Below are 15,525 nucleotides of genomic sequence, written 5' to 3'. Positions count from 1 at the left end.
CTAGTCTTTCCTAACTGTTAGTCATCTTGTGAGGCCTGAGGTCTGTGGGGAGATGGATGGTGGTACGTCCTCTCGGAGAGATTACAGGTCCCAGACCAGGGTTAGGGTTAGGGTCTGCTGCCCAGACCAGACCAGGGTTAGGGTTAGGGTCTGCTGCCCAGACTAGACCAGGGTTAGGGTTAGGGTCTGCTGCCCAGACTAGACCAGGCTTTTCTATCCGTCTCTTTCACTGAGGGAGATTTATTCATGCTGGTTCTGGGGCCCAGTGGAAAAGTGTGGCTAAGTAACTGGCCGGCTCATTTTCACTGTGAGGAGTGAAATCATCAAACCCTGCTAGAGTCAGACTGCTCACCCTGGCGATCCAAGCCCCTCCAGGCAGGCATTTCCTACCCATAAGAGCAGTACCCTACACACACACACACACACACACACACACTCACACACACACACACACACAAACACACACACACACACACACACACACACACACACACTCATCACCACCACCACTTAGGCCAATAAATGTGGGTTTCGGAAGCACACACACACACACACACACACACTGCCACCTACACAGTGGCTTCATACTCAGGTCTGTATGGCAAGAGTTTTGAAGTGATTGTCGCTGATGTTTTATCGTTACAAATATTGTATTATCCACTTCGTATAAGATTGCTATTTGAACTCCTGCAACAGTATTCCTTATTTGGCCTGGCACATGTGATTTAAAACAGGTCTGTGGCTCAGGATGATGAGTCTAGGGAAGGTCTAATTATTCACACTCTCAGCTTTCTCTGTCAGTCATCTCGATAAACACGGCTGTTACCTGGGTAAGGCCTCTGGTGACACGTCAGGACTGGAAGGAGGATGATTTAAATTCACAGACGAAGTTCATACAAGAAAGATACTTTCTCAACATCTATCTACCCACACCCTACGCAACCCTGATGAGCTTCCAAGCTACTCTGAGAACGCTCTATTGGATGTGACATGTTGAGACTTTGGGGGTCTGTCCCCGGGCCAGACCACAGGGGCTATAAACCCTGATCCAGAATCAGCCGCCAGCGGGGTCTCTGGCAGGTTGTGACTGGGGTGAGTCCAGCGTGCCACTAGCTGGCCTACTTGCAAGACAGCTGTTTTCTGGGGTACTGCTGCTGTAGCTTCAACGGCCATCTCCATTTCTCCCCTTCAAATGAACGGGTAACCCCCCCCCCCCTCCCCTAAATATGTGATGTTGTTGTCTGGTGGTCTCAGGACCTGCTTCACTAGAGGGCAGTAGAGTGACGAGGATCTTCTCCACCCTCTCTGCTCTACTGGCCTAAGGCTGATTGTGTGTGTGTGTGTGTGTGTGTGTGTGTGTGTGTACGTGCGTGCAGGTCATGACAAGGCGGTAAGCAGTGTGGGTTGGAGCCACAGCAGACAGTGGTGGCTGAGTGCATCAGAGGACCATACTCTCAGGATCTGTCCCTCTGGAAGTCCTGAACCTGCCCTTATCATGGTAAACCCACACACACGCGCACACACACACACACACACACACACACACACACACACACACACACACACACACACACACACACACACACACACACACACACACACACACACACACAATTGTCAGCTAACCCTTGCAGATGTGTAAGTATGGTCTTGTGGGCTAGGAGAGTGGTCCTGATGAGGCCTGACTAAGGCCAACTGCCATGCATCCAGGCCAGCCTTGGCCAATGGAATGCTCTGGGAGGCGATGACAGGGCTATGGAAAGCCATGGAAAGCTGTGGAGGGCTTTGGCAGGGCTATGTAAGGCTATGGCAGGGCTATGGAAGGCTATGGCAGGGTTATGGAAGGATATGGCAGGGCTATGGAAGGCTATGGCAGGGCTATGGAAGGCTATGGCAGGGCTATGGAAGGCTATGGCAGGGCTATGGAAGGCTATGGCATCGTTATGGAAGGCTATGGCATCGTTATGGAAGGCTATGGCATCGTTATGGCAGGGCTATGGAAGGCTATGGAAGGCTATGGAAGGATATGGCAGGGTTATGGAAGGCTATGGCAGGGTTATGGAAGACTATGGCAGGGTTATGGCTATGGACACACTCCAGACTTGGCTTCCTGTAGCCGAAGTCCCTGACTATCTGTCATGTCGTGCTGAATTATCTTGGCAACAACAAAGAGAAGTCATTAGAGGAGGGAGACTGGCACTGCACACAGGTCTGAGCCGAGCAGCGCTCACCGGTTACACATGGCTCTGGTTAGCGAGCTGTGAACGTAGTGTGGGAGCTGATGTAGCTAATGACTGTAAGATGCACTGTGCTCAACAATATGTTTTTTGTTGTTGTTGTTGTTGTGTCTGTCTGTCTGAGCTGCAGTCTGCTGCTTGGCGTCAGGCGAGCTGCCTATGGTGACTGACTCTGGTATACTGTGGTGCTGTCTCTCCCTCAAGCCTGTTTTTGATGGACAAAGTAAGCGTGTGATGAGGCGTGACGGACTAAAATCACGCTCTGCCCTGAGAGGACCCCACCCCACACTCCACTGTCTGTCTGTCTGTCTGTCTGTCTGTCTGTCTGTCTGTCTGTCTGTCTGTCTGTCTGATAAAGAGGAACATTATTAGAACACCAAATAGTACCATGCTGACAAGGGCAATGCCACTGCCCCCCTCCTCCTCATCCTTCTCCCCCTCCTCCTCATCATCCTCCCCCTCCTCCTATCACCCTCTTCTATCCACAGGATTCTCTTTCATGAGGCCCTTTTTCCACATGGAAAAAACAGACATTCCTCTGTCTCTAGCCCCAGTGAAAACTCCTCACACAGCACAAGAGAGGGAGAAACCACAGAAAGAGACAGGGGGAGGGGGGGAGAGAGAGAGAGAGAGAGAGAGTCTTCGTTTGATAAATACTCCAATCTGTGATAAATGAGAGCATCCACTAAGGTGTCAGTGATTGATTGATAGATTAGTGAAAGGTCCTCATCGGGCTAGACTCTTATTCCAGCCATTGCACTTTGAGATCAGTCCACAGGATGATTCCTCACCCCAGTTAACCCCTGTGGTAATGCCCTTAGTGTTGGGCTTGAGCTCTTGCAAAATGACTGAAGTTTGTTTTAACAGTTGCTGACAACTCAACTCTCTTTGTTTATGTCCCTGTGTGCTTCTACTTTACTTTACTGTGTGCAGGGGGCTGAGAGGTTCCGTAAGCCAATCAGAGGAGCTCAGTTCTACTATCTGGACCGCTTCCTGCTGCTCGCCTCCGGTCCTGGGCTCCACCTCTACCTGCTCCACCTGGACGCCACGAGGGACTGTGTGAGACGGTCAGAAAATGCGCCGCCGCACCGCTCAGAGGAGTCGTCGTCGTTGTTCTTCAACGATGCGATTCTGAAGTGATCTGCCTGTGAGATCTAAGGCTAGACTAGCGAGAGAGAAAAAGACAGATTGCAGAGAACATGATCTGTCTCCGTCTATTTCCTGTTAATATATAGACACACAAGCTTCTCTACTCTACTATACTCTTCCTGGGGTGATCATCTGTATACTCTACTATGCTGTACTCTGGCTGTGGTGTTCTACTGGAGGAGAGAGATGCTCAAGGACTTAAGGATACTAGTCAGCTGCCAATACTGAAAGTGATCTATTTAGAGATCTATATATTGTCAGCATTGGCAGATCATGTCTATATCAATCAATCAATCAATCAATCAATCAAAGCTTTATTTGTATAGCGCATTACATACCCAGAGGCAACACAATGCGCTTATAGGGGTCAGGGGTCAGGGGTCAGATAATGTAGCGTCACCTCTACCGTTCGTCCCTATTCTCCTCTCTCGCTGCCGGTCACAGAGACCGGCAGCTGAGTCTGTTTGTCTCCTGCTGTCCCAGGTATCAGCAGAGGAGTGTCGCCCAGCTGATCAAACGCCTCGAGACCACGTCGTCCTGTGACATCACCTCTCTCTCCGCCATCAACGACTTCTACTCCTGTATCCTTCCTGTCAGGAGCACCTCAGTCACCTTCTCGGGGTCTGCCGGGACAGCATCTGAGTCACCATCTCTATTTAAGGTCCATTGATGTCAGTGTTTTATTACAAGTGTGTGTTTAGACAGCACTGCTGAGTAGAAGCCCGAGAGCTGGTCCCACTGACCAATAATCGCACTCCTCCATGACTCAAGGAACACCTCCGCCCCCTCCTTGTTAAACATTTACAATACATTTATTCTTTAATAAATCCACCCCAACCCAGAAACCCATGTATAGCAATGTTTGGAAGCGCCAGTCTTTTTCCTGAAGTATTAAGCACCATTGTGCTGCTTGGCCAGGGACATAATGGAAAGTAGATATGAGATAGTTGGGTCAGAGTTTCCACCGTCTGTCTCTCTGTCTGTGTTGTTTCACTCCTGAAACTGACTGTGCTCAGACAGTGTGGGCTGAGGAGGAGGGGTAGAGCTGGTACCGTAGCTGAGTTGATTGACTGTTGATCGTTATGTATTGTTATGTAACACAAGATGCCTTATATCCGAAGGATAACAGATGAAAGCGTTCAAAATGACATTTTCATGTGGTCTGTTATGATCCTCGTAGACCTGTTATCCTTATAGACAGTCAGAGGAAGTGGATGTGACTGGGATAGTAGATAGTAAGTGGTTAGGAAGTCGACTGGTGCTCTGGTGTCTGTCCCTGGTGTTTCTGTGTGTTTGGATAGACCTGGTCCTTGTGTCTCCATCCTTAGCCATCGTTTAAGATCTGGTCCTGGTGTGCGGTTCTGACCGCTCAGTCCAGGTGCTGGATATGAATCACGCCGTCGTGGCGTCCCGGCTGTCCGACGCCCACTGCAGAGCTGCGCACCACATCACACAGAACCAGGTGAGACATCACACAGAACCAGATGAGACATCACTCAGAACCAGGTGAGACATCACACAGAGCTAGGTGAGACTAGAGGACAGAACCAGGTGAAACATCACTCAGAACCAGATGAGACATCGCTCAGAACCAGGTGAGACATCACACAGAGCCAGATGAGACATCGCTCAGAACCAGGTGAGACATCACACAGAGCTAGGTGAGACATCACACAGAACCAGGTGAGACATCACACAGAACCAGATGAGACATCACACAGAACCAGGTGAGACATCGCTCAGAACCAGGTGAGACATCACACAGAGCTAGGTGAGACATCACACAGAACCAGGTGAGACATCACACAGAACCAGGTGAGACATCACACAGAACCAGATGAGACATCACACAGAACCAGGTGAGACATCGCTCAGAACCAGGTGAGACATCACACAGAGCTAGGTGAGACTAGAGGACAGAACCAGGTGAGACATCACTCAGAACCAGGTGAGACATCACACAGAGCTAGGTGAGACTAGAGGACAGAACCAGGTGAGACATCACTCAGAACCAGGTGAGGCATCACACAGAGCTAGGTGAGACTAGAGGACAGAACCAGGTGAAACATCACTCAGAACCAGGTTCTTCATCGTATGGGTCGGTTGTTGCGTCCTCTCCCCCACAGACTCGGTGCCGAGGGGCTATCCTTTTACCACCCCGAGCCTGGGAGAGGGGGTCACCCGGGCTATACATCCGGGCACACTTTCAGGAGCCATGTCACCGTTTCGTCATCCACAACCTAGGGTACTCTTAGTCCCCCACAGGGCAATCTTCTATCTCTTTCCACTTTGGAGAAACAGCCGTGTACACCTGGCATATGTTGGTGTACAGCGCGCATGTTAAACTTAAACTATGCGCGTTGTACACCAACATATGGCGTCTTCGTCAGGCCACTCATTCCTTTTGGGGTCCGATATATTGGACAGTCCTCGATGACGTGGTCTGAGGTTTGTTCCACACTGGCACGCCACACAGGATGCGAAGCCCCATCTGTGCATCGATGAGCGGAAGCGTCTGACGCCAGTCTGGAGACGATTAAGCCTCACCCACGCCGGTCTGGGTAAGCGTCGCAACCTCCTTCGCTGTCCGCTACCGGTGGTGAGGGTAAAGCTGTTGTTTCGGACAAGCTCCATGATCATGCTGACCATGTGCCTGTTCGGCAGCAGCCGGAGCTCCTTCGGCTGAGTCTTGACAGCAGGGCTGAAGCAAGCCTGTGTGACTCAGCTCCTGGGGGGGCCCGGAGGAAGACACAGTAGAGACTCTCGCACTCCGCATCCCAGCACGGTTTGTAGCTGTTGCGACGTCCGTGTGGGATGGATTTTTTGGCTGCTTTCACCAGTGTGCCGCAGAGTTCCCGGTACGCCTCGTCCACGTTGTTAGTGTTAGGTGGTGGGAGGCACCTCGTGGATCTATGAGTAAAGAGGTGGTAGCGTTTCCAGTTGGCCTTTCGGAAGCTTTCAAGGGGCCTTGAGCAAGCTCTGCCGGCTCCCAACCCAGAATTCTGCAGCTGAACACCAAAGGTCTCACCCTCAGTAAGATCAACGTCTTCAAGCACCTGGCCTGCACTACCAAGGCCCTCGTCATCCTCCTCCAGGAGACCCATTGCGTAACAGCAGATAAGCTAGTTCTCCCAAGTTTTGCTCTAGCTGGACCTATCCTAAGCAGGAAGCATGGCCTTGCCGGCCATGGCCATGGCCTTGTGGCACCAGCCCAGGTGGTGAACCTCAGTTGACTTCTGCTTCTCTTGCGGTTGTTAATCGCAGCTACTGATGGGGGGGGCACCATGAGAAGGTGTCTGCCTCGCCCCCCAGGTGAACCAGGTGAGACTAGAGGACAGAACCAGGTGAGACTAGAGGACAGAACAAGGTGAGACAGAATCAAGTGAGACATCACTTGGAACCAAGTGAGACATCACAGAACCAGGTTGGACTAATACCAGGGGAGACATCACAAAAATAGGTTGGACTAGTGGACAGAATCACGAGGAGAGGAGAGTGGAAAGGATGATATGATGATGATGGATGATAAGTATGAGAATGGAGAGAAGAGAGGAGTGGAGAGGAGAGAGTGGCTGGTACCAGATCCAGTACCAGAACATCCGTCATTCTATCTTCTCTGGAGGATCTGCTCTTGGCAGACAATGGTGTTATATAATATGTGTCTTACGTAAGAGACATCTCTTTTGGGGGGATAGAAGTGTAGATATCATCTGTGGTGCGAAGGAACAAGGTTTCAGTGAGGAGGTGTTGTATGCAAGAGTTTCCAAGCCATCAGCACTATCATTCATCTCTGGAGTGTGTTGAAGGAAGTCTCCGGGGGCTGCTGGATTCCGACTGACGGGAGAGATGAGCGGGCCAAACTCCCTCTGGTGAGGGAGGTTGCATAATGACGTTCCACTCTGCTGTCTGTCCGCCATGCTGGATAGGACCAATGTGGACCCAGTTAGAGACTAAGAACAGGACAGAAACTGGAGTTCACAGCGTTATAGGGTTATGGACTGGAGTTCACAGGGTTAGGGTTAGGGACTTGAGTTCACAGGGTTAGGGTTAGGGACTTGAGTTCACAGGATTAGGGAGGAGCTCACTGGGTTAGGGACTGGAGTTCACAGGGTTAGGGTTATGGACTGGAGTTCACAGCGTTATAGGGTTATGGACTGGAGTTCACAGGGTTAGGGTTAGGGAGTGGAGTTCACAGGGTTAGGGTTAGGGACTGGAGTTCACAGGGTTAGGGTTAGGGACTGGAGTTCACAGGTGAATCAAGGCGATGTGCCCGGAAAGCCTGTTTTCTCACAGAACAATCCTACTTACAGTATGGCTGTGTTTATTCTACTGACGTTAACGTTACTGCTCGTTGCTTCTGGAGATGCCTTTAGTACAGTTTTGCCAGCAGCGTCCTGTATTTCATGGGAGCCAATCGGGCTGCGTTCCACCGAGGGGGACAGAACAGCAGCTAAAACATAGTCCCTGATTGGCCCAATTACATTGTAATTTTGGGAAATTGAGAATGTTAGCTCACGTGATCACGATGGAGATGCCAAGCTACTGCTGGGAGGGATGTAGGAAAAATACATAAAAAATGTTATTGCACGGGCCCGTAAGAAAGTATCAGTGCTATAAATGCATGCATGTCCAATAAATTACACATGCCCTTAGGTTAAACATGTCCAGTACCATATTACCGCTGAATTAATTCAACATGTTTCACAATAATTTATTTTGAACAACTGTCTGACTTTCCCTCAACCTCTATGGCTCTCATCCAGTTGTGTAACACTATGGAAAACCATAACTCATAGTATTCTATCTTCTAGAGAGAGGATGTGCTGATTTCTGCCCCCTCTTACATATGGTCCTAACGGCTGTATAGAGGGTGAAGGTCCTATTGGCTTTAGAGAGGGTGAAGGTCCTATTGGCTTTAGAGAGGGTGAAGGTCCTATTGGCTCTAGAGAGGGTGAAGGTCCTAACGGCTTTAGAGAGGGTGAAGGTCCCATCGGTTTTAGAGAGGGATGACAGTGGAGGGGGAGCCCCTGGGGGGGAGGTTCCCCTACTGATGTTGTTCACGTGATGTTGACATGTCGAGAGTCCTGCTCGTTCGCGTGTGGACCTGGCCAGGGCTTGCCTGATCACGTCACCGGGGCCTGGCCGGATTAGGTTGGATTAGCTGGGTCAACTTCTCCTAGTGGCTGGGATTAAACACCTTGAACTCAGCGACACGTCCTCAGCTGGGAGCCACTCACACACCACTGCCCATCTGTTTCGCACGCCAACCATTGTATGCAGGGCGCTGTGGGCTGTCCGTGGTGTGTGCACTCAGCCGGTGCTTTGCGTCAGTGTGGGGGTCCTCGGGCCTGGAGCATGAGGGGCCAGGGGCAGACAGGGTTAATACCTGGGGATCAGGGGGGGTTTGCCTCTGCCTGGCAACAGCAAAACATAACCTCTCCCCCTCCCCTTGGCCTCCTCTTTCCCCTCACCCCACACCCCCCCCCCCCCCTCCCCAGCCCCTTGTCTACCCTCCCTCACTGCAGCTCCCCTCTGTCACCTACCATCCCTCTCTCCTCCGCTCATCCCTGGGCCTCCCCCTTCCACACATCCCTCTCTCCTCTTCTCATCCCTGCCCCCCCCACAGACACACACACGCACACAAACACATCCCTCTCTCCTCCTCTCATCCCTCTCGCCTCTCATCCCTGGGTCTTCCCTCTCCCTCTCCATGTCTCCCTTCTGTCCTGTGCCGAGTTCTGGAGCTCGTCAGTCTGAGAGCCGAGGGCCTTCTGGGAACTCTGAGATGGAAATGCTCTCTCAGACTCTCTCCCACAGTCTTACTGGAAACCAGCCCCCCTTTCCTCGACGCTGCATCATAAAAGAAAAAAAATTGCTGAAAGCCCTACAGAATGTTTGTTTTAGCGAGTGAAAAGAGCAGCGGTACCCCGACAGGCTAGTGTGGTGGAGGAGAAGAGGGATGGAAAAGAACCACACATTAGTTTCCATTCCAGTAGAGAAAGACTGGAGGTTCCCATCTCTCTCTCTCACTCTCTCTATACATGACTCTCCTTCATGTGTTACATGAAATTGTTCTATGATGTGATATGAGAATAAGATGACTTCTGTCCTTGTCCGTGTGTGTGTGTGTGCGTGCGTCCGTGTGTGTGTGTGTGTGTTACACAGGGCTCCGTGTTCAGCTCACAAACTCCAGACTCCTACAACCTGTTCCTCACCAGCGCGGTCACAGACGGACTGAAGCTGTGGGACTTGCGCTCTCTCAGGTAAATGGCAAATGGTAAATGGACTGCACTTATATAGCGCTTTTCCACCTTAGCGGCACACAAATCGCTTTACAATGGCCTCTCATTCACCCATTCACACACCAATGACGGCAGCTGCCATGCAAGGTGCTAACCTGCTCATTGGGAGCAATTTGGGGTTAGGTGTCTTGCTCAAGGACACTTCGACATGTGGACAGTCGGAGCTGGGATTCGAACCACCGACCCTTCGATCATTGAACGACCCGCTCTACCAACTGAGCTACAGCCGCCCCGGTGGGTCTCCCCTCTCTGTCTCAGATACGCAGAGAGACAGACATGCAGACGGACGCTGTATAGGCAGGAAGGCTGTCAGGCAGACATACAGGCAGGTAGACATACTACAGAGAGACAGGTAGACAGGGAAACAAACATACAGACAGTTGGACAGGCAGGTAGGGAGGCAGGGAGACAGAATCAAATGAAACTTTATTTATATAGCACATTTCATACATACGTTAGAGTCAAAACACTTTCACAGAAAGAAAGTAATGGGTGGGATACATATATCCTGTATATACTGCCATAAATTTTAGTTATATCATAGTCTGGCTCAACGGATGTAGGAGACATACTGTACAGGCAAAGGGGCAGACACATAACGCATTCCCTCCCAGGAAAAGACCATTGAAATTATCGGTCCAATTTCCTTTGACCTTTCTATCCGTGCCGTTGGTTGGCCTGGCTGGGTCTGGGCCCAGAGAAAGGGAAATAAAGGATTGTTTGCCAGTCTGGACATCATCGTCGAAGGAGGTCATTCACTGTATTATTGTGCCGCTCCATAAACATTGATGATGAATGACTGCCTAGTAAATGCTACAGTTTGTGTTAAATCACTTTATATAGGCATGCCTACTGTGAGGCTTGTAATGGACCTAAGCTCTCATTAGACGCACGCACCTCATGTTTATGGGTGTTTTTCAGTTGGGTGAAACACCTGGGCGAGTGCTGCCTTTGATTAAAACATAGATTTAGCAGAACAGAACCGGTCCATTCCCCAGTGGAAACTCCTGAAACTATTCTCCTACCTCCCCCCAACTTCCAACTCTCCTCCTCTACCTGCCCCCCCCACACACACATTCCAACTGTCCTCCTCCTGCCTCCTTCCACCCTCCATCTCCTGCCTCCTCCTTCTGCCTGCCTCCTCCCTCCACCCCTCCTCCTCAACCCTCACTAGACCGTCCTAAACCGTCCGTTAATCAGACCCAACTCATCCAGCTCCCTCTGAGCAAGAAGGGTCATTTTAAACACCAGCTCCACTCCCCCAATTACGCACGGCACTTCAGGTATTATATACTTTAGGTCCTTAGTCAGATGGAGACCCGATCTTGCCCTCTTGTGTGCTAATGTGAGGACAGCCATCATATGATTCGACCTAGTTTCGTCTTTAAGGAGACCAGCATGTGTGAGCCAGCGGTGCGCTCAGATCAGGCCCTGTGAAGGCCCGGTGGTCGGCCAGGCAGCGGCTAGCTAGCCTGGAAATGACATTACACGCTGCTGCTGCCGCTGCTGCTGCCGGTAGATGGATGAGCCTAGTCAAGGCATCGGGCAGATCCTTACTCCTCGCCGTTTCCTGTGTTGCTCCTCGGCTTTTCCTGTGTTGCAGTGAGGCCTCCCTACACTGCTCCTGCCTTCCTCCTCCCTCATCTGCTAGCTAGCTCCCAGAGTCCTACTCTCTCTCTTTCTCTCTTTTTCTCTATATCTCTTGCTCTTTCTCTCCATCTGTCTCTCCATCTCTCACTCGTCCGTCCTTCTCTGACTTTCTAACAGGGGACCACAAGGTGAAATGTTTGACATTCCCTCCACTCATAAATCAGATTGTGCGTCTATAGGGTTTTGTGTGCATTAACCAGTGGAAACATTTGACATTCACTGAGAGTTATCCCCCCTGCCCCCCCCCCCACCCCCTCCCCCCCCCTCCACACACACACACACACACACACACACTCCCATCACCAACTAAACCAGACTGGCCACAGACTGAAATGTCTCGTGCTCTCTCCCTAGATGTGTGCGTCGCTACGAGAGTCACCTGAACCGATGTCACCCGTGCACGGCCGCCTTCTCCCCATGCGGCCGCTTCCTGTCCTCCGGCTCCGAGGACAGCTGCGTGAGTAGCACTGTCCAGTCTGCATTGTGCCATGACAGGTTCAAACATTAAAGCCTAGCAAGGCCTTTCACACAGATAAAAGACTCTCCCAGGGCCAATCTGCACCTGTTATAGAGCGGTCAGCTGGGTGTTACACTGTTACAGAGCGGTCGACACACACAGACCGACCATTCCTGATTCAAAGCAGGACACTCTCTGTCTTTCATCTCGCGATAGAGATGGATTTGCAGAAGACTGCCTTATGCGTGTGTGATTTACACACCGGTAGGTCATGTCGGGGCTCAGGGTGAGTTATGGCACCCTTGCCCAGGGTAGCTAAATCCTAAAGGCTAATTTATGCTTTTTTAATGTTATACGACAAACCATCACAGCCAGAGTGAATTATTTGCGCACTCTCTACGTCTACGGTGTAGCAAAAACACGGTGCCTCACCTCTGTGATAGCGTACGCGACCTGACCAATTTCAGGACTTGCAAGACGGTCTACGACACCCCAATTCCACATAAAAAGTATTTTAGAGGGGTATTTTACTCAAATATGTTTTAATATGTGTTTTATGTGTGTTCCTGCAACCCCATGCAAATGACACACCAAACAATTATTTTTACATCATTTACATGGTGGATTGATGGAAAACATATAGATAGATCTTGGAGTAAAATGGCCCTCAAGGACTTGAGAGACCATTCATTGTCTTGTGTGTGTGTGTGTGTGTGTGTGTGTGTGAGAGAGAGAGAGAGAGAGAGAGAGAGAGAGAGAGAGAGAGAGAGACCATGGAGTTTCATATGGGCCTCAGTCTAGCTTTTTTTGGTCGAGATAGAGCTGCTGTTTTAATTACTTTTCCAGAAAGTGCCTGAAAATCCAAGCGTTTATGGTGATATCCCCCCCTCCCTTTCCTCCTCTCCCCCCTCATCGTGTGTGTTTGGTGAGAGCAGCGGGATGAAATATGAACGCTGATGGTCGTTATTAATTGCCGAGACTCTGCGAAGCGTGGACGTTTGAGAGCGTCTCCAAGGAGGGCGGTAGCCTCCAGCGTTTCTTGGAAGCAGGCGTTCTGTACGGTAGTGGGATACACAGCACTTATTTGTGGGTGTCCTGAGACCTACATAAGCCAGAGGCATTTGTACTTGTCTCAATATTTCACAAGACAATCATGGAAAAAAGGAACTTCCATACTCCAGAAAAAAAAGCCTTCCTAAGCCATGCAAGTTCCATTTACAAATAAGACCCACTTCAGTCATGAGGGGCCCCTGTAGCTCACTGGGTAAGGCGCGCCCCATATGAAGGCTAGTCCTTCGCGTGGCGGACACGGGTTCGATTCCCGGCTGGGGTCCTGTGCCGCATGTCCTCCCCCCTCTCTCTCTCCCACGTGTCCTGTCCCATTAAAGCTGAAAAGCCCTAAAAATATATCTTTAAGACCAACTTCAGTCAAGAGGGAAGATCATTCTAATGGGGTGTATTTTGATATTGGCTCATATCATTTTGGAACCCAGTTAGCCGAGTTAGCACTGACTAGTCCTAAGGCAAACTTTACCTTAACTAAACTGAGGGAGAGCACACAGATCATGTGTCTCCACACAGGTCACTAGAATATCCATGGTCCACGGTCGCTGTTTTCTCCTTCAGTTTGCACGTTAAGTGAATGCTTTCTCATGCCATTCCATTAGATACTAGTGGCACTAAATTCTAATGGCGTATTGATACACTATACTGCACTACGCTAAGCTACACTACACTATACAATACTAGGCAACACTACACTATACTATGCTAGGCCAGGCTATCCTATACCATACTCTAGACCAGGCTCTCTAAGTCTGTGCCCACAGTCTGTTCCAGGCACCACGCTCACAGCCTTTTCGGGGAATCCTAATAAAAAGCAGCTGCAGGAATGTGATGAGTCGTCATCTGGTAACAAACATCCTCACATCTGGTTTATCTGTGTCCATGGCAGATGCTCCCTCACCTCCCACTCCTCTCGTCTCCCCGTGTCTCTCGCTCACTTGACCTCGTTTCCAAAAACAGGTTTTAAAATGGGTCACAAAATTCGCTCCTGCACAGTTATTTTTGAAAGCCTCTCCCTGTGCTGTTTGCCATCCATGCTGTTTTAGGAGGATAGGTGTGTATGACTGACTCCTATGTGTTTACCTCTGACTCCTGTGTGTGTGACTCTGACTCCTGCTATATGTCTGATTCTGACTCCTATATGTCTGTCTGACTGACTCCTGCTGTGTGCGACTCTGACTCTTATGTGTATGGCCGAGTCCTACAGTATGACTCTGACTCGTATATGTATGAATCTCTGACTGCTTTGTGTATGACTCTGACTCTTGCTATAGGGACTCTGACTCTTATGTGTATGACTACTACAGCTCTGATTCCTTGGTGTATGACTGACTCCTACTCTATGTGTATGACTCTGTCTCCTGCTATGTGTATGACTCTGTCTCCTGCTATGTGTATGACTCTGACTCCTGCTGTGTATGACTCTGTCTCCTGCTATGTGTATGACTCTGACTCCTACTCTATGTGTATGACTCTGTCTCCTGCTATGTGTATGACTCTGTCTCCTGCTATGTGTATGACTCTGTCTCCTGTTATGTGTATGACTCTGTCTCCTGCTATGTGTATGACTCTGTCTCCTGCTATGTGTATGACTCTGACTCCTACTCTATGTGTATGACTCTGACTCCTGTTATGTGTATGACTCTGACTCCTGCTATGTGTATGACTCTGTCTCCTGCTATGTGTATGACTCTGACTCCTGTTATGTGTATGACTCTGTCTCCTACTCTATGTGTATGACTCTGTCTCCTGTTATGTGTATGACTCTGACTCCTGTTATGTGTGTGAATCTGACTTATTTTTGTGCGTCTCTGACTCCTACGTGTACGACTTGACTACTGTGGGTATGACTCTGTTACGTGTGTGACTCCTTCTATGTTTATTACAGGCCTATATTTATGACCTCCGCCACAGCAGCTACCTCCATAAATTGCAGAGACGATCGGACACCGTCCAGACTGTCACTTTCAACCCTGCTATACCTGAGGTGAGGTTTCTCTCTCTCTACCATTCTCTCTCTCTCTCTCTCTAGCCATGTTTCCATCCACTTGTCAATCGAATTGTGTGAGGATCGCTAAAAATATGAATGCGAATAAAGCCGGTGAACGTGCGTTTCCATCTAGAGCTTTAAATCGGATAAAGCATTTATCACAAAAGACTTTTATCGAACAAGAGAAAATCCGATGAGATCGACAGTACAAACTTTTTGTCGATTTTCATGACTTTTAATCGAATTTTACTGTTTCCATAAGGCATTTTTAATTCGATATAACTTAATTCGCATAAAACGTGTTGGATGGAAACATGGCTTCTGTCTCTTTAACAACTCCAGCTATCTACAACCCCCCTCCTCCTTCAGCCCTCCTGATTGGCTCTGGTGAAGGAAACATCAGAATGGTGGTAGAGTGCCATCGTGGTAAAGCTTCGACAGATCGATAGTGAGGCCTCTGGCTACTCGTGTCCCCCTCCTCCCTCCTCTCCCCTTCTACTCTCCTTCTCCTCCTCTACTCTCCCCCATCGCCCCCCCTCTCTTCTGTTAGAAGGATATTCGAGAGCCTGCGAGGCTGAGTCGAAAAACACACCACGCTGTGTGGATTCCATGGAAAACCCCTGTGAATATGGTGGGGCCAGTTCGGACTGACGTCGTTTGTGTGTGTGTGTGTGT

The 15,525-nt window shown here is 49.8% G+C and overlaps 1 protein-coding gene across 1 annotated transcript in view; it reads left to right on the top strand.

Moving 5' to 3' along the window:
- wdr27 (WD repeat domain 27) overlaps nucleotides 1-15,525 on the top strand; it is a gene marked incomplete at both ends in the record, with an annotated part of 44,014 nt that overhangs the window by 13,372 nt on the left and 15,117 nt on the right. Inside the window, 7 exons of the mRNA XM_084458890.1 lie at nucleotides 1,377-1,498; nucleotides 3,171-3,304; nucleotides 3,870-3,967; nucleotides 4,727-4,848; nucleotides 9,552-9,649; nucleotides 11,693-11,795; nucleotides 14,749-14,847. Of these exons, the coding sequence (XP_084315016.1) occupies nucleotides 1,377-1,498; nucleotides 3,171-3,304; nucleotides 3,870-3,967; nucleotides 4,727-4,848; nucleotides 9,552-9,649; nucleotides 11,693-11,795; nucleotides 14,749-14,847 (776 nt within the window). The remainder of the gene's footprint in view (nucleotides 1-1,376; nucleotides 1,499-3,170; nucleotides 3,305-3,869; nucleotides 3,968-4,726; nucleotides 4,849-9,551; nucleotides 9,650-11,692; nucleotides 11,796-14,748; nucleotides 14,848-15,525) is intronic.

The sequence above is a fragment of the Borostomias antarcticus genome (genome assembly GCF_949987555.1).
Source record: "Borostomias antarcticus genome assembly, chromosome: 25".
Lineage (NCBI taxonomy): Eukaryota > Metazoa > Chordata > Actinopteri > Stomiiformes > Stomiidae > Borostomias > Borostomias antarcticus.
The sequence above is the reverse complement of the archived record's forward strand: the minus strand, read 5'-3'. Positions and strand labels throughout refer to the sequence as shown.